This window comes from Ranitomeya imitator, chromosome 3 (assembly GCF_032444005.1).
Source record: "Ranitomeya imitator isolate aRanImi1 chromosome 3, aRanImi1.pri, whole genome shotgun sequence".
In the NCBI taxonomy this organism is placed as follows: Eukaryota; Metazoa; Chordata; class Amphibia; order Anura; family Dendrobatidae; genus Ranitomeya; species Ranitomeya imitator.
In genome coordinates, this window is record NC_091284.1 from 547910756 (window position 1) to 547937983 (window position 27228).

Here is a 27228-nt window from a genome sequence, read left to right on the forward strand (position 1 = left end):
ATTGCGTCTACAGTCTTCAACAATTCTCATCTATTGGTGCTTCTTCAAAAGAGCTTGAACAGCCCATCTTAAAACCCCCAGTCTACTTTGAACTCTTTGCCTGGGAGAGATCTTACTAATACAGTGTTAGTGATGGATGAACCCCTGGATGTTCGGGTCCAACTGATTTGGAGGAACAGTTTAAAAAAAACGTTTGGTTCGGTACCAAAGCAGGACTCAAACCTGAACCTGGACCCAATTCAAATGAATAATGGGCCTGAACATCCAGTGTTTGCCACAAAGTCATGTGTATGAAAGTGCAGCAAACACTGCCTCTGATCGGTGGTAAGATCCCACGCTGTCAGCAGCTGTGACTGAAGGTAAGAAGTTTACCTATGGTCACAGGCGGTGACTGATAAGACTACTACTCCCATCAGCCTACACCTGCTGCCTCTAATAACAGTGAGAGCAGGCGGCTGATGGTAGTAGGGGTGCTATTTTTAGTCTAGGGGGCCAATATCCATAGCCCCTTACCAGCCTGAGAATACCAGCCCCCAGCTGTCTGCTTTAGCTTGGCTGGTTGTTAAAAATGGGGAGGAACCCATGCTGTTTATTTTATTATTTATTTAAATAATTTTAAAAAACAACGTGGGGACCACTTTCTTTTTGATAACCAATCTTGCTAAAGCTGACAGCTGAGTGTTGTAGCTTGCAGCTGTCAGTTTTGCCTTGCTGGTTATCAAAAATACAGGGAACCCACACCATTTTTTCTTATTTATTTATTTATAGCACAGGTGCCAGCTGATAAATACTTCCATCAGCCACCACTTCTCTTTTATTAACTTTAATTGTTGTTAATTTACACTGTTTTAATTACTGGCATTTTTCTAACACTGCTGCACAATATTGTGTGCATATATTTATGGGGTCACCGTCTCTTGCACCAGATGGACGCTTAGAGGCACGCCTCACACAGACCATAAATTTTTGATGCAATTGCTCACGACCATGTTTTTATACAGTACAGACCAAAAGTTTGGACACACCTTCTCATTTAAAGATTTTTCTGTATTTTCTTGACTATGAAAATTGTACATTCACACTGAAGGCAAGAAAACTATGAATTACCACATGTGGAATTACATACTTAACAAAAAGTTTGAAACAACTGAAATTATGTCTTATATTCTAGGTTCTACACTCTTGACATTCTCTTGATGAGCTTCAAGAGGTAGTCACCGGAAATGGTCTTCCAACAATGTTGAAGGAGATCCCAGAGATGCTTAGCACTTGTTGGCCCTTTTGCCTTCACTCTGTGGTCCAGCTCACCCCAAACCATCTCGATTGGGTTCAGGTCTGGTGACTGTGGAGGCCAGGTCATCTGGCGTAGCACCCCATCACTTTCCTTCTTGGTCAAACAGCCCTTATACAGCCTGGAGGTGTGTTTGGGGTCATTGTCCTGTTGAAAAATAAATGATGGTCCGACTAAACGCAAACTGGATGGAATAGCATGCCACTGCAAGATGCTGTGGTAGCCATGCTGGTTCAGTATGCCTTCAATTTTGAATTAAATTGCCAACAGTGTCACCAGCAAAGCACTCCCACACCATCACACCTCCTCTTCCATGCTTCACGGTAGTAACCAGGCATGTAGAGTCCATCCGTTAACCTTTAACATGGTGGTTGGAACCAAAGATTCACATGAAGAGCAGACTCACCAAAACATTGTCAAATGACAAATGCACTCGCAGGGTGCAGCAGGCCCCCGATAATAAATGCTAAAGCAGCACAGGTGCAAGCTACTGATGAGAGCAACCACCCACTCGCCCAAACATTAGAGAGGTTGGCTGCCTAGTAGCAAAAATGCACACAGGTAAGGCTTGCATAAGACACTATTCACACAGATAAATGTGATGCACAGTGTCTGGACAACCTATTGATCACGCCCATAGTATTAGCAGGCGGGCTGTCCAGCACTATATATATACATGCAACACACAAGGAACAACATAAAGGAGCCCTGCCACACCCTGCAAAAAGATGATAAAAAGTGCAAAAAAGATGAAAAATTAAATAAATGTATATAAAAAATTAGATGAGGTATTAGTTAAAATTTTGGCCAAAATGGATAAGCTTGCAACCCAACATCAAGGGTCCTCATCAACTTGCAAGTCCTACTCTAATACCAAAAACAGCTAGCATAGAAAAACTAAAAAAAAAACACAACATGAAGAGCAGACTCACCAAAACCTTGTCAAATGACAAATGCACTTGCAGGGTGCAGCAGGCCCCCGATAATAAATGGTAAAGCAGCACAGGTGTTTTGCTGCTTTAGCATTTATTATCGGGGGCCTGCTGCACCCTGCGAGTGCATTTGTCATTTGACAAGGTTTTGGTGAGTCTGCTCTTCATGTTGTGTTTTTGTTTTAGTTTTTCTATGTTAGCTGTTTGGGAACCAAAGATCTCAAATTTGGACTCATCAGACCAAAGCACAGATTTCAACTGGTCTAATGTCCATTCCTTGTGTTCTTTAGCCCAAACAAATCTCTTCTGCTTGTTGCCTGTCCTTAGCAGTTGTTTCCTAGCAGCTATTTTACCATGAAGGCCTGCAGCACAAAGTCTCCTCTTAACAGTTGTTGTAGAGATGTGTCTGTTGCTAGAACTCTGTGTGGCATTGACCTGGTCTCTAATCTGAGCTGCTGTTAACCTGCGATTTCTGAGGCTGGTGACATGGATAAACTTATCCTCAGAAGCAGAGGTGACTCTTGGTCTTCCTTTCCTGGGGCGGTCCTCATGTGAGCCAGTTTCTTTGTAGAGCTTGATGGTTTTTGCAACTGCACTTGGGGAAACTTTCAAAGTTTTCCCAATTTTTCGGACTGACTGACCTTCATTTCTTGGCCACTCATTTTTCTTTACTTAGCTGCTTTTTTCTTGCCATATTACAAATTTTAACAGTCTATTCAGTAGGTCTATCAGCTGTGTATCCACCAGACTTCTGCACAACACAACTGATGGTCCGAACCCCATTTATAAGGCAAGAAATCCCTCTTATTAAACCAGACAGGGCACACCTTTGAAGTGAAAACCATTCCTGGTGACTACCTCTTGAAGCTCATCAAGAGAATGCCAAGAGTGTGCAATGCAGTCATCAAAGCAAAAGGTGGCTAGTTTGAAGAACCTAGAATATAAGACATAATTTCAGTTGTCTCACACTTTTTTGTTAAGTATATAATTCCACATGTGTTAGTCATAGTTTTGATGCCTTCAGTGTGAATGTACAATTTTCATAGTGTGTCCAAACTTTTGGTCTGTACTGTATTTGCCACAGCGTATTAGTGCACCTGCATATTAATTTAATAGTTAAGGGATGTGAACCCTTTTTTGCTTTTTAACACTTAAAGGTAATATGCAGCTTCACAAAGCGTTTCATAGAAATTACAGTTTGAAGAACCAGCTGGGGACCAAGGAATAAACAAGACATGTCCGACAGTACCCAAGGCTGCCTTCTCCCCCAATGCTTTAGTTGCTTAACAGGTCTCTCTGACATGTATACATTGGGAGAGATCACGTCAAACATCTAGAGAGGTGCAAAAAGAAGCCTACCAGAGGCAGCATTGGACTACTCTTGACTATTCCAATAGTACCCGGCCAGCTCTTCAAACTATATCTTTTGTGAAACACCGGAGCATTTGAGAGAAAAACATTCCTGGCTGCAACCGTGCATTCAGCCTCTGATTCACTCTGCCTGTAGTTGGAGCATAAGTAAAGTGACAATTTCTGTTAAAGAAAAAATAAGCATAACATCCCTTTTTAATATGTGTTTTTATGATGATATAAGGTTCTGTTAACCCAAAAAAATACTGTCTTATCCTTGCAGATTTTTTGTGTAGGAAACATTTAAACATTGTACAGTTATGCTTCTTTTTTTGCAGTGTATATTAGTCTTTACTATGTGGCTTTTTACTTTGCTATGATTGGACTGTTTGCGCTTTCCATCTACTCTCTGATGAAAACACTCAGCCCTTATGAACCAGATTATCAAGATCTACTGCAGTCACCAGGTAATTTTAATCAGGTATTAAGAACCAGTACATGATTTTCACCAGTATATGATGTTCACCAGGGAGATTCTGTTGTTTTATTAATGTTAAAGCTGAATATGACTATACCACATGTAGGAGCGACAAACATAACCTAATAGTAGACCACAAGACTACTTTTCTGTATACATCCTTTATGATATTGTTCATCTGGAGCTCAGAGGCCTTCTGCATATTAAAAACTGGGGATTTTCACACAAATATTAAAAATCTTCTTTATCTTATCACCATCGCCTTCCAAAATTAGCCCTCCTGTACATGATTGTATATGAGATTCGTATCACATGGATTTCAAATTCTATAGTAACAGTAATAAATATAGAATTTTGGAAATTCATACAGTTGTATAAAAAATAAGTTATTGTGCACCCTGATACATTGAGTATATATATGTCATGATGATCTCCCATTATATAACTCTGTCCTTCCATAGCAAATAGATTGCCTTTGTAAACAACAAAAAAAAGAATATTATGAGCTATATGTGTCAATTTTACATGCACCTGTATAAAGTAGTGCAATCAATCGATGATAAAGGGATATCAAAAGCCTACACACCCCTGTTAAAATGCCAGATTTTTGTCATGTAAAAAAAATTGTATAAGAAACTCTCTCACCTTTAAAGTCACCAATCATCTGTACAAGTCAATTGAGAAACAAACTGAAATAATTGTAAGGGGAGGCATAACAATTACAGAACTAAAATATTGTGTTTGCATAAGTGTGAACAACCACATATAATCGGAGATATGATTGTGCTCAGAATTAGCCAATCACATGTAAGGTCATGTTAGATAGTAGTCGGTTCACAGAAGCTATGTTTGGTTTTTGGGGTAGGGTGGCAAGACAGAAGTCTTTTCTTCCTTTTCTTACAAAGAAAAATATTCAAGCACAGCTATGTTTTGCTAAAACCTACATTAAGTCTGGCAAAACCATTTGGGAGAATGTGTTATAGGCTCATTTGCCCAAGGTTCAACTTTTTCGTCATAATCAAAAAGGTATGCATCATACCCACAGTGAAACATGGTGAAGGCAGCATTATGCTTTGGGGCTGTTTTTCAGCAGCTGGGGCTGAGGCTTTATCATTGTGGAGGAAATTATGAGCAGTGCCAAAATTGTACCAAAACCTTTAGGTCGCTGGTAAAAAAGCTGAAGATGAAGAGTAATTTCACCTTTTAGTGCATCAACAACCGTAAGCATATCTTCAAATAAACAAAAGAATGACTTCATCATAAGAAGATTAATGTTTTAGAATGGCCCAGTCAGAGCCCAAACCAGAATCCAATTTAAAATCTGTGGGTGACCTGAAGAGTGTTGTATAAAGTAGATACCCTCACAATCTGAAAGATTTGGAGGGCTACTGCTAGGAAGAGTGAACAAAGATGGTCAGTTCTACAGTAGATGTGCCATGCTGATAAACTCCTACTAAAAAGACTAAATGCTGTCCCAAGTTCAAAGGGTAGATCAAGAAACTATTAGTTAAAGGGTGTACATACTTATGCAACTGCATTATTTAAGTTCTTTAGTTTTTTTCCACCTGAAAAGACTCCATTTTGTTTCTTAATGGATTGTACTGATTATACAAGGTGACTTTAGAGATTAAAAAGTTTTACAATTGTTTTTCTTCGTATGATATTGAAGACAAAAACCAGGCAATTTAACAGGTGTGTGTAGATTTTTTCTATGCACCATACATTAAGATATAAAGCACTGCTATAAAAAGCACTAAAATGAAACTGACTGCAAGTACAAACTCAAATGTACAATTGTGCTGGACAGGGGTGACAATGCGGCCAAATGTATATGGAGAAGAAGGAATTGAAGTTTTCTACAACATCTCAAATGAAAAATCCTATGAAGGAATTGTGAAAAGTCTATGCAAATTTCTATCAGGTATGTCTTATCAATCATCTTTTTGCAACATTGAGGCTTTTTTTTTTTACAAAAGGTTGACACAATTATGCATCAATGTGCCTAGATTGATGTTAATAACAAAACCCAAGAAAAAAAAAATAAGATGAGCATAGACCCTACAACAAGTCAATGAGTAAATAGTAACATGTAAATAACATGGGGTACTTCGTTAACACTAGTTTGATCACAAAAGGCATAAATTCATCCCACCATGTCATGGTGTACCCAGTGAGACGGTCCTAACCTGTCTAGTAATGAAACCTTACCATGTGTCATACAATGTTAATGTGAATAAGTGCAGAGCAGGATGCATCCCTGAATAAGGCTACTTTCACACATCAGGTTTTTTGTTTCAGGCTAAATCCGGCGAATGTTGGAAAAACTGGATGCGGCGCAGATTGTGAAAAACGGATGCAACGGATCCGTTTTTTGACGGATCCGGCTAGCCTATCTAGATTATTGGATAAAAAAATTGGAGCATGCTCAGTTTAAAAAACCGGATCAGGCCGCTGGATCCGCCATTTTCTGCATCCGGCACCTTCCGGCTCCCATAGGCTTCCATTCTAGCAAATAGCCGGAAGCGCCAGATCCGGCGCTTCAGGCTTTTTCGCCGGAGACAAAAACGTTACAGTAGACGTTTTTTCTAGACGCCGGAATCTAGTGTACGCCGGATCCGGCATCAAACCGGAAGGAACACTGGGCTATCCGGCGCTAATACAAGTCATTGGCGGAAAAACCGGATCCGGTTTTTATTTTTTCCGGTTCCAGTTTTTCTCCCGAGAGCCGGATTTAGCCTGAAACAAAAAACCTGATGTGTGAAAGTAGCCTAAGACACCCATCCATGGGAAGCTATGCAGATGGAATACTCATCTCAGAAATGGGGCAACGCCCCGGTGTTTGCACAAAGTACAAAAAATTACAGCAAAACCAAAAACCTGAGCCTGACTATAAGCTGGTGCACATGCAAGTGTAAGAGCACATTCACACTGTGGCCATTTCACAGACAAACCCCAAGAAAAAAACAAGATGAACATATGCCCTACAAGTAAATATACTGAACAAAAATTCTCAATGACTAAGAACGCAGTTCAGCACCGGAAATGCATCAGAAATGTGTTGATTAACTATCAGAAACTTTTATTTGGATACCAAATAAAGGAATATGTATAACTTTTTATAAGTGGTTGCACTTCCTTTTCCCCACACCATTTCTCTTCAGATGTTTCTGCTGGCCAGCAGAGTAAGCAGGTCCCACATAACAAGCGGAGTCTTATATATGCATTGTGGTGAGTTCATGATATAAATCAATTTTTTTTACAAACAAAACACTTTTGCTTTTGCTCCCATTTTTCATGAGCTGAACCCTTAGGCTATGTGCACACATTGTGGATTAGTTGCATTTCCGCAGCGTTTTTTCCACGCGGAAATTCTATAAATCTGCACTGGATTATTAAAGCAATGTTAATCAAGGGCATTCCTGAATTGTTGTGCACATGCTGCGGAAATTTCCGTCCTTATTCTCAGCATTTAATTTTCCGCAGCATGTCAATTCTTTTTGCAGATCTGCAGTGTTTCTGCATCTATTGACTTCCACTACGTCAGTCAAATCCTCAGCAAAACTGCAGGTGTAGAAAGGTTTGTTGATTTGCTGCGGATGTCCTTATTCTCAGCATTTTATTTTCCGCAGCATGTCAATTCTTTTTGCAGATCTGCAGTGTTTCTGCATCCATTGACTTCCACTAAGTCAGTCAAATCCTCAGCAAAACTGCAGGTGTAAAAAGGTTTGCGGATGTGCTGGCAAAAATGCTGAAGAAAAAGAAATGATGTCAGAAGGAGGAAGAGTGTGTGAGCGGAGAATATGTGCGTGTCTGTCTGTGTGTGTCTCTGTGTGTGTGCGTGTGTCTGTGTGCCGGTGTCTGTGTGCAAATGTCTGTGTTTATGTGTGGATGTCTGTGTGTGTGTGTGTGGCTGTGTGCGGTAACCCTACCGCAGATAATGTCAGTCACAGCGCTGCGGGATTATTCAGCATGATTTCGCAGCTGACTGTGACCACAGCGGTGACCTGTGGTAAAAAAGCAGGCGTGGGCCGATGAGACTACTGCTCCCATCCAGCTATGTCTGCTGTCACTGATAACAGTGACAGCAGGTGCCGCTGATGGGAGAGTAATATCATCTGCTGGCGCCTGTGCTCAAAGTTAAAAAAAAAGTAAAATTACATACATATTCACATAAAAATAAAAATCCATTATACTCACCTGACACCAAATCTTCGACGCCTTCGGCTCCTAGAAATAATGTAAAATAATAAACCAACATATACTCCCTGTCTGCTGTAGTCAAGATAATCCAAGTGTCCCATGTCGATCTCACATGTAGAAAAGTCACATTGGGAGATGTGACCATTCTACCTGGCCTCTGGCGATACACTCACAGGAGGTAATATCTCCCGCAGTGTATCAGCTGATCAACTCTGGTGCAGTCACTTACAGCACTACCGCCGTGTGAGAACTTTGCCATGCAGCGGTGCCATAAGTGAGAGCACCGGAGCTGATGAACTCCAGTGAACGCTCATGGCAGTGCAGTGAAACACTGCGGGAGGGATTACCTCCTGTCAGTGTATCGCTGGAGGCCAGGTAGAGCGGTCACACACTGTTCTGCATGTGAGATCATCTTGGGACACTCGGTAATGGACTACGTTGGACAGGGAGTATTATGTTGGTTTATTATTTTATTTTTGTTGCAGGAGACGAGGGAGTCGGGGATTAGGCGTTCAGTAAGTATGGTAAATTAATATTCAATAAAGGAGTCTGTGTGATTATTTCAAATAAAGGACTTTATTCTGGCTGTGTCTTTATTTACCATTTTAACTATAGGATTAGTAATGGATAGGTGTCTTATAGACACTTCTCCATTACTAAGCTGTGGGCTTGATGTCACCTGACAATACAAAGGTGGACTCAACCCCACAAGTATGAACCACACTTGCCACCGCTACATGGCAAGTGGGAAGAGCGAGGCTAAGTGCCAGAATTGGTGCATCTTAGAGATGTGCCTTTTCTGGTGCGGCTGAGAGCTGATGTTTTTAGCCTGGGGGGCCAATATCTATGGTCCCTTTCCAGGCTATTGATATCAGCCCGCAGCTGTCTGCCTAGTCTTTGCTGGTTTGATTTTATAGGGTGACCCCATGTCAATTTTCTTCTGGGGTTCCCATGTAAACTAGCCAGTAAAGGCTAAGCAAACAGCTGTGAGCTGATATTAAAAACCTGGGAACCTTTATGGCTATTGGCTCATTCCCAGAATATTAACATCTGCCCTCAGCCGTCTGCTTTCCCTTTGCTGGTTATTAAATTAATTTTTTTATGTAATATATATTTAGCTCTATCCATTTACAAAAACACAAGAAAATCCACATGAAAATCTGCATGAAAATCCACATCAAGTCTGCCTAAAAACCATGCGGAATTTTACAGAAACAACCAGTGCACATAGCCTTAGAGCAGTGTTTCCCAACTCCGGTCATCAAGATTCATCAACAGGTCATGTTTTCAGGATTTCCTTAGTATTGCACAGGTGATGGAATTATTGCCTTTGCAGGTGATGCAATTATCACCTGTGCAATACTAAGGAAATCCTGAAAACATGACTTGTTGGTGGCTTTTGAGGACCGGAGACGGGGAACACTGCCTTAGAGTATGTGTCCATGGTCAAGAATCGGCAGCGCTTTGGGCGCAGCATGTCTGCTGCGTCCAAAGCACTGCCGGCTTTTGAACGTAGGTTATTCCGCATGTGTTAATTGAACCGTGCGGAATCACCACATCCAATACATTGTATGTGTGACATTTATATGGCAGACTCGTGTCTCCGCAAGATAAATAGACATGCTACGGTCTGGAAAGACGAGTCGCATGTCCGTCTCTGCAGGTGAGCCACAGGCATCGGTGAACTCATAGTGGACATGAGATTTCTTGAAATCCCATCCAATATGCTGTAACATCTGGGTGCTGGGGGTTGGATGCTGAGGATGTATGCAGCATCCAACCTGCAGCGTTTACTGACCGTGGGAGCATACCCTAAAGGCCCCGTCACACATAGCGAGATCGCTAGCGAGATCGCTGCTGAGTCACAAGTTTTGTGACGCAACAGCGATCTCAGTAGCGATCTCGCTATGTGTGACACGTACCAGCGATCAGGCCCCTGCTGTGAGATCGCTGGTCGTGTCGGAATGGCCTGGGCCATTTTTTGATCGTTGAGGTCCCGCTGACATCGCTGAATCGGCGTGTGTGACGCCGATTCAGCGATGTCTTCGCTGGTAACCAGGGTAAACATCGGGTAACTAAGCGCAGGGCCGCGCTTAGCAACCCGATGTTTACCCTGGTTACCATCCTAAAAGTAAAAAAACAAACGCTACATACTTACCTATCGCTGTCTGTCCTCGGCGCTCTGCTTCTCTGGTCTGGCTGTGAGCGCCGGGCAGCCGGAAAGCAGAGCGGTGACGTCACCGCTCTGCTTTCCGGCTGCTGTGCTCACAGCCAGACCAGAGAAGCAGAGCACCGAGGACAGACAGCGATAGGTAAGTATGTAGCGTTTGTTTTTTTTTACTTTAACGATGGTAACCAGGGTAAACATCGGATTACTAAGCGCGGACCTGCGCTTAGTTACCCGATGTTTACCCTGGTTACCGGGGACCTCGGGATCGTTGGTCGCTGGAGAGCTGTCTGTGTGACAGCTCTCCAGCGACCAAACAGCGACGCTGCAGCAATCCGGATCGCTGTCGGTATCGCTGCAGCGTCGCTATGTGTGACGGGGCCTTAAGACTTTTTCTATGTACACAAAAGGCCTTTTTCTCTCAAATATTGTTCACAAATTTGTCTAAATCTGTGTTAGTGGGCACTTCTCATTTGCCGAGACAATCCATCCATCTCATGGATGTGGCATATCCAAATGCCGATTAGACAGCGTGATTATTGCATAGTTGTGCCATAGGCTGGCCACAATAAAAGGCCACTCTACAATGGGCATATTTTGTTCAGTATAAGTAAATAGTAATGGTACAATAAATAACATATGGTACTTAGTTAATGCTATTTTAAGCATAAAAGCCATCGCAGATTGGTGTTAATAATTGAATTATCTGAGGATTGGTTCTAGGAGTCATAGATGATGAAAACAGTATAGAGTTGAATCATTGTCTTGTAGCCTAACAGAAGGCAAATTAAAGATAGGAAGTATTAATATCCGGTTATGTGTTGATTATTTCCACTGAGCTTTATTACTTATCCTAAAAATAATATTTGAAAAGTAAAAAGTGACTTTTTTTGTAATTAATTTAATGTGTCTTTACCCATTGTTTTTTGACAATGTATGGGGCCCATAGAACATAACACAAAATTACAAACAGGTATAGAAGGATGTAACAGAATTTGATGTTTTAAATATTTCACCGTGTCTTGACCAAGGTTAGATACAGTATTTGAGCAAGGTATTGAATCTTTCCCTAGGTGAAGGAAAATCTATGTAATAGCTATGCCTCATCAAATGATAAGATGAAAATTGAACCATTGTTTTGTACATCAGATGGTATATAAAAGGAGAAGTAAAGTTATATTCAGTTGTCTTAGCAAAAAGTTGTCTTGAAGGAGTTTTGCAAACTCAATGGGAGAATGCTGTCTGATCATATTGCACAAATAGACCCAAATGAACATGGTGAAGCAACAGGGTTATCACTAATAACTATGGGCATCTATGCTGTATACCATAACTAACTTAATTTCATAATAAATTACAGTGTACAACAAAACCAACCAGGTGGATATGAAGAACAAGGACTGCAGCAACGCTACCGATGTCAAATCTATTCTAACGGTGAATGAAAATACTAAACGTGCCTGTCAGTTCACAACTGATATGCTTGGAGATTGCTCTCACGATAAGGATCCCACATTTGGCTTTGCATCAGGACAGCCCTGTCTCTTTATAAAAATCAACCGGGTAAGTTTTGACATTATTGAAGTCCATAAATATAAACACTTGAGATTGCTAGAACCAAATTGGAATAATAAAATACCTAGTTACGCCTAAAAGTGAGTCATAAAAGGCGATTTATAACATTTCAAAAATAACATTATGCAAATAAACAGATTATTTCAAAGTCATGGCGCTTTGCAGTTTAGAGACTATAAAGTTACTGGTGTCACTATAAAAGTTTATAAGCAGCAGTTAATTAGTGTGTGTAGCACATGTAAGAATAGGTCCGATGTAAAAAAAAGGGTCTTTGCTTACAAGTAATAAATTTGAAGAAGTACCTCCTGATGACAGTCCAATGCCGTTAGGCAAGGAAATTAATATGTGCTGTGGAAGTGTTTGAGCTGTGCCCTGGCTGGTAGCACACGCTCAGAGCAGTTACTACTGAAGAAAGAAGCAATAGGAGCTCAGATCGCAGGGAAGAACAGCTGACGAAGCTCTGAACAGAGGAAAAGCGGGTGACATCGTGATGTCAAGGTGAGTACAGATTGCCAATGGACCAAACTTCAACCATCCACCTGGTAAACACTAGTTGAATTCCTGTAGTGAGTCTGTTTGCTTTCCTTCCCAGTTTCTCTTCCTTTCACCTCTTTAGGTTTCTGGGAGGTTATTCTTGTTCCCTTAGCTTTCCCTCTCTACCTTATACGAATTTGTTTTAATTTTCTCACCTTTTCATATCATCCTGTACATTTTCCTCTCCTCTTGTTGGCAGTATGTCTCGACTTCCCATCTGGTTGCCCAGGAGGTACGAGAAACCCCTCGATGTCCTTTTTTGGGAGTCAGGTCTGAGGTGGTGTTTTTGAGTTGTGTAGCTAAGGTCTTTCTAGTCTGTACAGGACAAGTTGGTTGTGGGTGCGGCGTCCCCCTGTAGTGGGTATGTTATGATAACATTATAGCCATCCAACAGTGTGTTCTGGGGCATCTGCATGGATCCAGACCTTTGCGTGAGTGTGTGTAGCATTCATGACACCTGGCCTCCAGAGATGGGTTTAATAAAGAGCTGACCACAGCTGCACTTTGTTCTTTGAGAGTACTTCTATAGGAATGAATGGGAACTATAGCAACAGTATAGAAAAGAGAGCTATGATATTTCTGTAACTTGGGTGTTACTCTAACATTGCAACTCGCTTTGCTACACTATTACTGTAACTCTTAGTTATTAGTTACCAGCTAAGCTAACAGCATAGGAATGCATTTTGGTATCCAAGACACAGATCTAAAAATAATTATTTCTGTTTTGGCCATAAAAGGCAAAGATGTGAGTAACCCTCTACTGGTGAAAAAAATCCTGAAATCCTGCAATTTCACTGTGTCAACTGAACCTCAAAGTAGGCTGACAATTCTTGTTCTGTAGAGTGCCCCTATTGACTAGACCTTACATGATGCCATGACATGCTGACTGGGAAAAGTGATCCAGCTGCCACAAACCCCAAAAGAGGATGCCTGACCAGGGTAGTTCCCCTTTTTTTTTTACTCATTTCCAGCCACAGCATATGTTTAGAATACTTTCCCTTAGAAAGCAATTGACAGCTCCAGTCTATTGCTTAATATAGTCCATGTGTAGTACTTTCTGTGCAGTAACTGCACCATGGTCTTCCAAGTCCAATATTTCTTCACTAACACTCCTAGATCCAGCATACTTATTGCCTCTTCAGCCCCAATTTGCTTGTACTGTCTAAGGGCTCCAACCTACCCACAGCTATACTTCGTCCAGTCTATTGCTTAATATAGTCCGTGTGAAGTACCTTTTGTGTAGTACTTTAGTCTGCCAAGTCCAGTATTTTTTTTTTACTAACACTTAGGTCCAGCTTAAACATTGCCTCTTCAGCCCAACTTTGCTTGTGCTGTCTAAGGGCTCCCACAAACCCACAGCTATATTTCCTTGGACTTCCGGCTATACCTACTGCAGCTAGCCTCTCCTTCTGGCTTTTCCACTTCCTTAGCATATGTCACTTTCTAAATTGAATAGCAGGTTTGCTACCTAAGAAAATTCTCTTTACTAGCATATATACCCAGTACGATGCCCAGTCTGTCACACTCCGTGACTGACTTCCTTCACTCACTTCACTACTAACTGCTGACTCCCTGTAACCAGGAAGTAATTCTCTTTCTACTCCCAAAAACTCCTCTCAGAATCTCGGTTGGCCAGCGGTAACTATTTCTTGCCTTCTCCTGCAATTTTATTTTGACTTCTTCCCCAGTAGAATTGCATTGGAGGCATTAATCATATATTAAACAGTTGCATAAAACATCCACATACAAAAATACATAAGAGTATCACATTACATTATCAAAATCATAATCTCAAGATCTTTAGATGATGTGTCAGACATATGCAAATTGTCTCTTCAGAGAGGAAGATGACTAGAACTCTAGTGCCACCTATTGGAAGTAGCAATCCTAACAGTCAATGTCGACCCTTTAACGAGCCTTGTCACATGACTTAGGATAAAAGCCAAACCAGAATCTCATAAAACTTTTTAGCAAATTCAGGCAGCCAGAATTCTCAGTCTTGTTGTTTAGTAAATCTCCCTCATTATGTTACACATGTGGTCAAAATTGTTGGTACCCCTCGTTTAATGACAGAAAAACCCACAATGGTCACAGAAATAACTTGAATATGACAAAAGTAAAAATAGCTAAAAGATCTATGAAAATGAACAAATGAAAGTCAGACATTGCTTTTCAACCATGCTTCCACAGAATTTTTTAAAAATTAAACTCATGAAATAGGCCAGGACAGAGATGATGGTACCCTTAACATAATATTTTGTTGCACAACCTTTGAGGCAATCACTGCAATCAAACGATTTCTGTAACTGTGAATGAGACTTATGCACCTCTCGACAGGTATTTTGGCCCACTCCTCAAGAGCAAACTGCTCCAGGTGTCTCATGTTTGAAGGTTGCCTTTTCCAGACGACATGTTTCAGCTCTTTCCAAAGATGCTCAATAAGATTTAGGTCAAGACTTATAGAAGGCCACTTCAGAATAGTCCAATGGTTTCCTCTTAGTCATTCTTGGGTGTTTTTAGCTGTGTATTTTGGGTCAGTATCCTGCTGCAAGACCCATGACCTGCGACTGAAACCAAGATTTCTCACACTGGGCAGTACATTTCTCTCTAGAATCCATTGATAGTCTTGAGATTTCATTATACCCTGCACAAATTCTAGACATCCTGTGCCAGATGCAGCAAAGCAGTCCCAGAACATAACAGAGCCTCCTCCATGTTTCACAGTAGGGACAGTGTTATTTTCATGATATGCTTCATTTTTCCATCTGTGAACATAGAGCTGATGTGCCTTGCCAAAAAGTTCCATTTTAGTCTCATCTGTTCATGGGACATTCTCCCAGAAGCTTTATGGCTAGTCAGCATGTAGTTTGGCAAATTCATGTCTGGCTTTGTTATGATTTTTTTTTTTCAACAATGGTGTCCTCCTTGGTCATCTCCCAATGATGGATGGTGTGATGGCTCATACAACGATGGATGGTGTGATGTGACACAGATGTTCCTTGAGCTTGAGGTTGTTCACCTTTAATCTGTTTAAAAGCTTTTCTGTTACCATTCATATTATACATTTCTTTGATTTGTCATCAATTTTCCTCCTGCGGACACGTCCAGGAAAGTTGGCTACAGTCCCATTGATCTTAAATTTCTGAAAAATATGTGCAACTGTAGTCACAAGAACATCAAGCTGCTTGGAGATGGTCTTATAACTTTTACCTTTAACATGTTTGTGTATAATTTTCTTTTTAATCTCCTGAGACAACTCTTTCCTTTGTTTCCTCTCGTCCATGTTGAGTGTGATACACATCATGTCACCAAACAGCACAGTGAGTATCTGTAGCACTATATACAGACCCGCTCACTGATTCCAAGATGGTAGACATCTGTGATGTTAGTTAGTGGGCAAACCTTGATTTAACATGTCCCTTTTGTCACATGTTCAGGAGTACCATCATTTCTGTCCAAGTCTATTTCATGAGTTTTATTTATTTTTTTTTATTCTGTGGAAGCATGGTTGAAAAGCAATGTTTGACTTTAATTTGGTCATTTTCATAGATCTTTTATTTATTATAATTTTTGACAGATTCAAGTTATTTCTGTGACCATTGTGGATTTTTCTATCACTAAACGAGGGGTACCAACAATTTTGACCATGTGTGTATCTAGACATTAATTTCCTTAACCTCTTTCTGACCTCGGATGGGATAGTATGTCCGAGGTCAGATACCATGCTTGGTGCAGGGCTCCAGCGGTGAGCCCGCATCAAAGCCGGGACATGTCAGCTGTTTTGAACAGAGGACATGTGCCCGCAATAGCGGCAGGTGAAATCGTGAATCACCCACCGCTATTAACTAGTTAAATGCCGTTGTCAAATGCTGACAGTGGCATTTAACCGGCGCTTCCAGCCGGGCGGCCGGAAATGAGCGTATCGCCGATCCCCGTCACATGATCGGGAGTCAGTGATGCGTCAGAAGGGTAACCATAGAGGTCCTTGAGACCTCTATGGTTACTGATGCTGACCTGCTGTGAGCGCCCCCCCTGTGGTTGGCGCTCATAGCACACCTGCATTTCTGCTGCATAGCAGCGATCTAATGATCACTGCTATGTATCAGAGCCGATCGAGTGGTACCAGCTTCTAGCCTCCCATGGAGGCTATTGAAGCATGGCAAAAGTTTAAAAAAATGTTTAAAAAAAATGTGAAAAAAATATATAAAAGTTTAAATCACCCCCCTTTTGCCCCATTAAAAATAAATCAATAAAAAAAAATCAAGCCTACACATATTTGGTGTTGCCGCGTTCAGAATCGCCCGATCTATCAATAAAAAAAAAGGATTAACCTGATCGCTAAACGGCGTAGCGAGAAAACAATTCAAAACGCCAGAATTAAGTTTTTTTGGTCGCCGCAACATTGCATTAAAATGCAATAACCGGCGATCAAAAGAACGTATCTGCACCAAAATGCTATCATTAAAAATGCCAGCTCAGCACGCAAAAAATAAGCCCTTACCCGACCACAGATCATGAAAAATGGAGACGCTACGGGTATCGTAAAATGGCGCAATTTTTTTTTTTTAGCAATGTTTGGAATTTTTTTTCACCACTTAGATAAAAGAGAACCTAGACATGATTGGTGCCTATGAACTCGCAATGACCTAGGGAATCATAATGGCAGGTCAGTTTTAGCATTTAGTGAACCTAGTAAAAAAGCCAATCAAAAAAAAGTGTGGGATTGCACTTTTTGCAATTTCACCGCACTTGGAATTTTTTTTCCGTTTTCTAGTACACGACATGCTAAAACCAATGATGCCGTTCAAAAGTACAACTTGTTTCACAAAAAATAAACCCTAACATGGCCATATTGATCGAAAAATAAAAAAGTTATGGCTCTGGGAAGAAGGGGAGCAAAAAACGAACACAGAAAAACGGAAAATCCCAAGGTCATGAAGGGGTTAATTTTTACAATGTCGCACATTAGGTACACTTTTTTACTTTGTTATTGTACTTTGGCATATTTGTAAATGTCAAAACCACACGAGCTAGAATATATAATTTTATATGTCACATGCATAAAGAGACATAGTTCATCAAATAATACGATGAATATTTTTAAAGAACAAATATTAATGGAAGGTCCTACTTTTTTATAATTATTAACTATTAACCAATTAATGAGTTATTAATTGATGAAAACTGGTTCATGCAACTTATTCACCGTTTCCAAATTGAGTAGAACTTCCCTCGCAGAGCGTCTTGTCTTAGACCTGGTGAAATATCCAGGTAGATTTGCAGTATGCCATCATATCATGAGAATTCAAAAGGACCAATTCATCATTTGCTTTTTTTGTCAGCTTTCTTTTTTTTTCGTCTTATGGCATTCATTGACGTTTTTTTTGCCAAGTTTTTAATGTCGTGCATGTGGTTCATGAATTTTCTTTAATATAAAATTCCATGTTTTTGTCCTTTGCCAGCTTTATGACTTTGTAGCACAAAATGTCAAAAAATCTTCAACTACACCAAAATAAAAATCCACCATAAACTTTACTCCACACAGGGACTGGAGTGGGATGCAAGAATGCAACTTTTTAAAAAGTTTCATGAGTTTGTCTAAAAACATCTGGATAAGCAAAGTTGTTGAGGACAAGTCAAAAAAATATTTAAAAGGGAAAAACAACTTAAAATATGGAGCAAAACTTAAAAATAAGGTGCAAATACTAAAACAACTGATGCATAGCAAATTATTATTCCAAACAAGTGGAGAAATATCAGTGATGAATCATGGCCAAATGTCTTTAGATGTCAGCACCACATCATGAATTTAGGCGATGATAATTGGGTGCAATGCTTACGATGAAAATTAAATGAGACATCTAAATGGCTGTATGACACTAGATGCTTTAAGTGGCAGACATTTTACAATTTATTGCCTGAGTCTGGAATACATGACCCCCAGATTCAGCTTTAATTAGCAAGTTTACATCAGTGACTAAAGGTGCTCATACATTAACGTTAAGTAAATCGATTGATTTTGGCGAGACTGCACAGTTACCTTATGTACATATATGGTGGTCATGTAATTTTCTCATAGCTTATAATATCAAGGGAAAGAAAGTTAAGTTATTTTGAATATCAAACTCGGAAACTTTTGTTCTCAGGGTAAATACGTTACTCCCTTCACACATGCACGCTCAGAGGTCTGTAAGAATGACTGCTAGCCGAGCAAGCCCTTGGCTGACAGATAGTGAAGGTCTATTCTCTAGATTGCACGTTTCTAGCCGTGAAAGTAAATTATGTTAGAAAATTGTACCAATGTGTAACAAATTGTGTTTTATTTTTTCCAGATCATAAATTTCATACCCGACAATAAAACATCCCCAACTCTACATTGCTCCTCAACGGTTTGTTTGATTTACAGTCAAGTAACGCAGTTATGTTTGTTCACTATTGTGTTGAAGTGTTAAAGGGAATCTGTCAGCATGATTTTACACGCAAACTATTTATATGTAAGAACGGAGAACACAGTATATGCTATTTAATAAAAACCCTTTTTATTGAACAATTATTAAAAACAAATATAAGGCACAGCGTAGCAATCTTAAGTGAAGAAAAAAACGGTAGTTGGACTAGGAGTTCTGCCAAACAACAAAGAGGTGACTCCACCATTGGGAAACATATAGTCCTTATCGTACTTCTGCTCTTAGCTAATGGTATGCTTTGCTGACAGCCAATGGGCACAGCAAAGCTCAGTCAATGTAAGCCCAAATGTATGCCAGTAGTCAGAGAAAAAGGATCAACCAATAATATATGTCATATGATCTAATGTATAGATTGAATCATACGGTTGATCCTCTTTCCTAACATCCCACTATAACTCAATTAATATTGTAGCATGTGCAGCACAATTAAAAACATAAATGAGTCTCATTTGTAATGCTTAATTCCATATTAAAACAACCTTTAATAATAATTTAATAATAATAATTTTTATTTATATAGCGTCAACATATTCCGCAGCACTTTACAATAAGCGGGGACATGTACAGACAATAAATTCAGTACAAGTTAAGACAATTTAAACAGTGACATTAGGGGTGAGGTCCCTGCTCGCAAGCTTACAATCTACAAGGAAATGGAGGGACACAATAGGTGAAAAGTGCTTGTTATTTCAGGTCTGGCAATTATAATAAATAGGGATTTTCATATAAAGCTGCATGATCCGGTCATCAGCCCGTGTGTTTAAGTACAATAGTCAGGTATCAAGTGCAGTTATCATATGCGTGGAGGGTGTGGAGACAGATGAGTAGTAGGGTGCAGATTCACATGCAGATAATATTTGGAAGGAGGGAACAGGACAAAGTTAGTTTTCCGAGTAGTTGATTTGGTAGGCTTGTTTGAAGAGATGGGTTTTTAAAGCGCGCTTGAATAGGTCAGGGCTAGGTATCAGTCTGATCGTCTGGGGAAGTGCATTCCAGAGAGCTGGCGCAGCACGAGAGAAGTCTTGGAGACGGAGGTGCGAGGTTCAGATTACGGGGGATGTTAGTCTTAGGTCATTTGTAGAATGGAGGGCACGTGTAGGGCGATAGACGGAGATGAGAGAGGAGATATAAGGCGGTGCAGAACTGTGGAGAGCTTTGTGGGTGAGAGAGATGAGTTTATACTGGACCCTGTAGCGAATGTGTAGCCAGTGTAATGACTGGCACAAGATGGAGGCATCAGTGAAGCGGCTGGACAGAAATATGACCCTGGCTGCCGCATTCAAGATGGATTGGAGAGGAGAAAGTTTGGAAAGAGGGAGACCGATCAGAAGAGAGTTGCAGTAGTCCAGACGAGAATGAATGAGAGCGACAGTAAGAGTCTTAGCAGTTTCAAAGGTGAGAAAAGTTCGGATTCTGGAGATGTTTTTAAGATGCAGGTGACAGGACCGAGTGAGTGATCGGATATAGGGAGTAAAGGAAAGTTCGGTGTCGAATATCACCCCAAGACAGCGGGCATGCTGCTTGGGAGTTATAGTTGAACCCTCCAGGGTAATTTCAATGTTGGGTAGAGTGAGGTTAGTAGAAGGGAAAAAAGTAGTTCAGTTTTGGAGAGATTTAGTTTCAGATAGAGGGAGGACATGATGTTAGAGACAGCAGACAGACAATCCTTGGTATTTTGAATTAGGGTAGGGGTGATGTCGGGGGAAGAAGTGTATAATTGGGTGTCGTCAGCATAGAGATGGTACTGGAACCCAAATCTGCTGATTGTTTGTCCAATAGGGGCCGTGTATAGAGAGAAGAGGAGGGGGCCCAGGACTGAAATGTTACATTTTTACCTTGTACACATTAAAGGTTATGTTTTAATTCCTACTATAGCTATGTTCCTCTAATATTGGTGGGATTTGTTGGATATTTCCAATCAGATATATTTAGATTTGCTTTTTTCGCATTAATTCCATATTAGCATTAGAGAAATCATATTGGAAACATTAATATGACAGAGTTCAATGAGCGGGAAAAAGAGTATATTAACCCCTTAGTGACAGAGCCAATTTGGTACTTAATGCCAATTTTTACAATTCTGACCACTGTCAATTTATGAGGTTATAGCTCTGGAACGCTTCAACGTATCCCACTGATTCTGAAAGTGTTTTTTCGTGACATATCATACTTCATGTTAGTGGTAAAAGTTCTTCCCTATAACTTGCGTTTATTTCTGAAAAATATGAAAATTTGGCAAAAATTTTGAAATGTTTTTCAATTTTCATACTTTTATTTTTTGTACCTTAAATCAGAGAGTGGTGTCAGACAAAATAGTTAATAAATAACATTTCCCACATGTCTACTTTATATCAGCACAATTTTGGAAACAATTTTTTTTTGTTAGGGCATTATAATGGTTAAAATTTGACCAGCGATTTCTCATTTTTCCAAAAAAAAATGTACAAAACCATTTTTTTAAGGACCACCTCACATTTGAAGTGAGTTTGGAGAATCAATATAACAGAAAATACCCAAAAGTGGCACTATTCCAAAACCTGCACCCCTCAAGGTGTGCAAAACCACATTCAATAAATTTATTAACCCATCAGGTGCTTCATGAGAACTAAAGCAATGTGGAAGGAAAAAATGAACATTTAACTTTTTTCACAATAAACTTTACTTTGGAACCAATTTATTTTTTCACAAAGGTATCAGGAGAAAATGGACCACAAAATTTGTTGTGCAATTTCTCCTGAGGATGCTGACACCCCATTTATGGGGGAAAGCCACTGTTTGGGCACATGGCAGGGCTCAGAAGGCAGGGACCACGGTTTGACTTTTTGAGCGCAAAATTGTCTGGAATCAATGGTGGCACCATGTCGCATTTGGAGACCCCCCTTATGTACCTAAACAGTGGAACCCCCGCAATTCTAACTTCAACCCTAACCCCAGCACACCTCTAACACTAATCCCAACCCAAACTGTAATCCAAACCATAACCACAACCCTAACCCTAGCTTTAGCCCAACCCAAACCCTAACTTTAGCCCAACCCTAACCCTAGCCTTAGCCAAACCCTTACCCTAGCTTTAGCCCAACCCACTTTAGCCCAACTCACTTTAGCCCAACTCACTTTAGCCCAACTCACTTTAGCCCAACTCTAAGGGTATGTGCACATGTTGCGGATTTTGCTGCGGATCAGCAGCGGATTGGCCACTGCAGATTCACAGCAGTTTTCCCTGAATTTACAGTACCACGTAAACCTATAGAAAACAAAATCCACAGTGCACATGCTGCATAAAAAAACGCGCGGAAACGTAGCGTTGTGTATTCCGCAGCATGTCAATTCTTTGTGCGGTTTCCACAGTGGTTTCCACATGCTCCATAATGGGAATCCGCAGGTGTAAAACCGCAGGTGGAATCCGCACAAAATCTGCAAAAAAGTCACGGTAAATCCAAGGTAATTCCGCAGGGATTCCACAGTGCGGTTTACCTGTGGATTTAACAAAATCAGTCTGGAAAAATCCACACCACTTTCAGCAACGTGTGCACGTGGCCTTACCCTAATGGAAAAATGGAAATAAATCTAATTTTTTATTATTTTTCCCTAACTAAGGGGTTGATAAAGGGGGGTTTTATTTACTATTTTTTTTATTTTGATCACTGTGATAGGGTCTATCACAGTGATCAAAATGAACCAATAGGAAACTTTTATTGTTGCTGGCTGGCAGATCTCAGCGGGCGCACTGCGCATGCATCCACCATTTTCTCCCTGGAAGAAGATGCCGGTGGCCCGGGGGACTCCACGGGAGGGATGCAGGGACATCAGATGTATTGGTGGGATAGGGGGACCCCATTGCTCTCTCCAGTGATATGCGATCACTTCAGAGGATAGAGAAATTAAATAGGAAATCTGACTTTTTTGTGGTCGCCGTTATACCGTTAATAACAGCGATCACAACACTGGGGTCTGTAAAAACTGACCCGGATCATGTTCTCTGGGGTCTCAGCTACCCCAGTAGCTGAGACCCAGAGAAATTCTGACTCTGGGGGGCGCTATACACTTATTATTCAGCACCGTTAAAAATCAGCTCTGTGGTTTAAGTACCCTTAACTGCCGCCATTAAAAGGCATATTGGCGGTCATTAAGGGGTTAATTACCCATTCTTATTGCATCAGTAGGACACCAGCCAAGACTCTCCAAGCGCGCATTTTCACGGTAGTTGCTTACTCAAGGGGCGTGACCGAAAGTGATAAATGTCCCTCACTATATAGAAGGACCTTCCGATCTTGTGATCGGCGAGGGCAAATGGTGATGAGAATGTAGGTGTAGGTAACCCTGGCCGCATCCCACGCGAGCGCAACACGTCTACTGACAGAAAGCTGCCCGGCACAGATCACCACAGAGAACACACATGCACATTCACCATATCATGCAAATAATGGGATTACAAAACAATAAAATAAAGTGCAACAGTACAGTATTTGTATATATTAAAAACAAATATAATCCATAACTTGCTGCATATATAGGATATATATGTCAGTATGATTAGAAAATTGACAGTGTATATAGCACAATTATATCTAAATAGGGGTACACAATAAATATGACTGCCATTAAATCCCAAAAGCTATGCATGTAAAACAGTATATTGCTAATAAAGTCAAACATAGTCTTTTATCATGGACTGGTATATGAATAATGTCACTTGTAATGAAAGACGATAGGCCCATTATACTTCTTCCAACATCAGCATGCATATGCATATGTGTGCAAACAATATTCTAGATATTCTTAAATATAATAAATTGAAAATCAATTAGTGCATAGAAACAAACAATAAAAAAACAAAAACTTAAACTGGGACAAAGATAAAATAAAAATAATAAAATATCACATACAGGATAGGTGGCTGAGATATTTATCTGATTAAAGGAAGGATGCGAATCCCAAGGATTCATTTAGACCATGTGGCACCATAGGACCTAAAATGGTGCATTCCTTTTGGGCTAGGAATGTGCTTGTAGCAATACATTTAAATAGCCAATTCATTCCTCCCTCATTTGAATTGATATACAAAAGAGGCTGAAGAGCTCAGACACTCCAGCTCAGTGCCCCAGGGGCTGTTTACCAAGGAGGAGGAGGCGGCCTGGGCAGGGAATATAGCAGGAGGCTTCAGATCTTCTACACCCTCTTTTGTATATCAATTTAAATGCTGATTTCTCAGTAACAGAGGAGCCAACTGACCATGTAATAGTAAAGATGGACTTGTCTTTGAAAGGGATACATGCACACAAAAATAGTTTGTAGTGAAATTCAGCTGACATACCCTTAAAATAGCACGTCAGCATTTTTATTTTGCATATATAATACTACTCAGTTGCATCCTTAAATTCCTCCCCTTTATAAGGGGCAGCTGTGTAATAGAAACACTTATCCGACAACCAGTGCAGCACATATTCTAATGTGTGGACAGGAAGTCAGTTTATGAACTAAAGGATGACATTGTTATCTATCAAATCCCTTGTGGCAACTCTTCGAGGCATCCCCTCTTTCAACAACTCCGCCCTTCTTGAGCCACTGTATATCCTTGCATCCAGATGAAGATACCGAACGGGAAGACTTAGAAAACAGTGAATAAGTAAAACTGTCTTTGTTGCCCATTGTAACCAATCACAACGCAGCTTTCATTTTGTATTCTGCTTCTGAAAAATTGTAACTGCTCTGTGATTGGTCGCTATGGGCAATAACAGCAGTTTTTTTCTTTTTAGACAGTTTCAAGAATCTACACCTTTATTTCAGCTTTATATAAAAAAAAAGAGGTGATTCAGTAGGGGAGACAGGCAAAAGCTGAATTGCATGGAATACAATGAGACTTTGTAATATCCATCAGGGAATTGAACCCAACCCTGCTGCAAGACCGAAAGCATTAAGGGAAATAATGCGTTAGAGGAACCATACCAGAAGCTAAAATGGAACTAAGATGGTAGGCAACAGCAAATAAAGCAAGTATACAAAAAAGCATCTACATTATTCCTTGATAATGGCCTACATTGTATATTAAAAAATGCTGGCGTGCTTCTTTAATGAAGACACGTGATCCAGATCTTAATAATTTTGCCTTAGTTGCTTCTGCCTATAGACGTTAAACACTTGAGAGGTCGGCATATTACTCTGTAATGACGTTTTAGAATGTTAATGCAGAATAAGCAGTTGAATGAGACCATGCAGCTTTGGGGTGGAGAACCATCTGTTAAACATTCAAGACTTCAGCTATCCACAGAAAAGGCAGAGATGGTTTACTACCATCTCTGTTTTCCCAGCAAGCTCTGTGTATACAGTAGGGAAAGAACAGCTCTTTCTCCTCCTGACTCCGCCATCATGTGATTGTCAAGTGTCGGGAAGTAACAGAAGCTGCTGGGTCAGGCTCAGATGAGCTCTGCAGTTGCCCTTAAATAGGGCTAAAATAGCAACTGCACTTACAGAAAAAAACAGCTGTACAAATATGTATTAAAATGTTGAAATGCTCTCCATGTCCTTTTGTGTTGACACAATGTGTGTGAATTAAATTTTTAAAAAAAGAAGAGCAAGAAAAAATTAACAGGAAAAAAAGACACTGCCAGATTGACTCGCTGTCTCTAGAACTGACCCATCAGAAAATCTTATATCCAATATATAAAAAAATATTTATACTGAAAGGACACAATTTAAAATATATTTTATTGGTTCTTTACAAATAAAAAATGGAAAAAAGTGAAAATAGAAATTTAAAAAAGATAAAAACTAGTATTTTATTTTATTTACTTTACATTCTTCTCCAATATTAGTAACAAAAAATTGGAATATAAAACTGACAAACATTTCTCCTGATCACTTACTTTTTTGCCTAGAGTGGGAGTTAGCTTTCTTTGTCTTGTTTTGCAAATCGGACTTTAAGCAATGACTACATTTTCAGGGATTCTGCTTTATAGACCTTGGAAAACGAGATAGCAGGCAATGGTATACCAGTTTTCGATTACTGAATGTTGAAGATTCTGTAGTCAGATTCCTGCAAAATCCGTTAGAAGGAAGGAATCCTCTGTTAAAAATCAGAGGACCATGGAGCTCCAGTAAAGCCCCGTAATTTTAATTAGTGCCATGTTAGGTCACTGAACATCTAAAAGGTTATAGGAAGCAGTGATACAGGAATGTGCATGAGGCTTGAGCTATAACAGACCCAAAGCAAGGCTGATTTATCCCATTAATTTGTAAAGGATACATCAGGTTTCCATTTTTCTACTTTTGTGTACAAGCTAGTGACAAACTGGGGTAGTATATAATGTTTCTGTAAAGAAAAAATATGCATTTGATCATGGAACCTAATTTTTGACCTATAATGCTTGTATAATGTAATATAAAATACTACTAATTATAATAATAATGAAATCATGTTATACATGCTTACAACACATAGGACGAACAAGATCTTGGACATGTAGAATATTTTCCGCATGGATCCTTTGGTGCACAGTACTTCCCATACTATGGAAAGAAGAGACAGGTATCCTAGAGTGAAAATCCAGTTATCCAGTCTTAGTTATTTTTCTCTAAAATTCACAATATCTTCCCCCTCATTTCTTTCAGCCAAACTACACCAATCCATTAGTTGCGGTGAAACTTTCCAATGTCAAACTCGACAAGGAAATCGAAATTGTTTGTAAAGTTAATGGAAGTCACATCATAAATGAGAACCCTCATGATCCGTATGAAGGAAAAGTGACGTTCAGGCTTAAAATACATAAGTAATTTGACCTCTGTAACTGGAATACAAGGTATGAACAGTGTGGCGACGTATCATTACAAACGTCACGCAAAAGGTACAACAACAATGAAACAGGAGGAAAGTCAAATTTCGGACGTGTATTTGCCAACAATTACTTTAGAGATAAGCAGATGAAATGCAAGATGATAAGTTATCAGTGTACTCATGTTAATTCCAAGTATGCATACACGGATAATACACAAGGACCAACACAATAAAACGTAAAACGATTGTAAAACATTCACTGCCAAATTCTAGTATATAAAAATGAACCTTATACTGAACGGTATACATGGTCTGTTTACAGACCGCAATCTCCAGAACAAGAGCGCGTCTGCGGACCAGAACTCAACAGTCTCATCCAGTCATGGGCAAAAGTTTGGATAGTGACAAATTTGGGGTTTTATTTGTTTCTGTGGCTACTGAAGTACAATTATAAGCATTTCAT

At 40.0% G+C, this 27228-nt stretch overlaps 1 protein-coding gene across 2 annotated transcripts in view; it reads left to right on the plus strand.

Annotated features, from left to right (window-relative positions):
• ATP4B (ATPase H+/K+ transporting subunit beta) overlaps positions 1 to 27228 on the plus strand; it is a 39056-nt gene that overhangs the window by 1529 nt on the left and 10299 nt on the right. Inside the window, exons 2-7 of one of the 2 annotated variants that reach the window (XM_069760206.1) lie at positions 3912 to 4040; positions 5859 to 5972; positions 11779 to 11981; positions 18860 to 18916; positions 26433 to 26519; positions 26603 to 26790. In XM_069760206.1, coding sequence (XP_069616307.1) covers positions 3912 to 4040; positions 5859 to 5972; positions 11779 to 11981; positions 18860 to 18916; positions 26433 to 26519; positions 26603 to 26764 — 752 coding nt within the window. In that variant the 3' untranslated portion in view covers positions 26765 to 26790. Of the gene's footprint in view, positions 1 to 3891; positions 4041 to 5858; positions 5973 to 11778; positions 11982 to 18859; positions 18917 to 26432; positions 26520 to 26602; positions 26791 to 27228 lie in introns of both variants that reach the window. The other variant, XM_069760207.1, reaches the window with a different exon arrangement.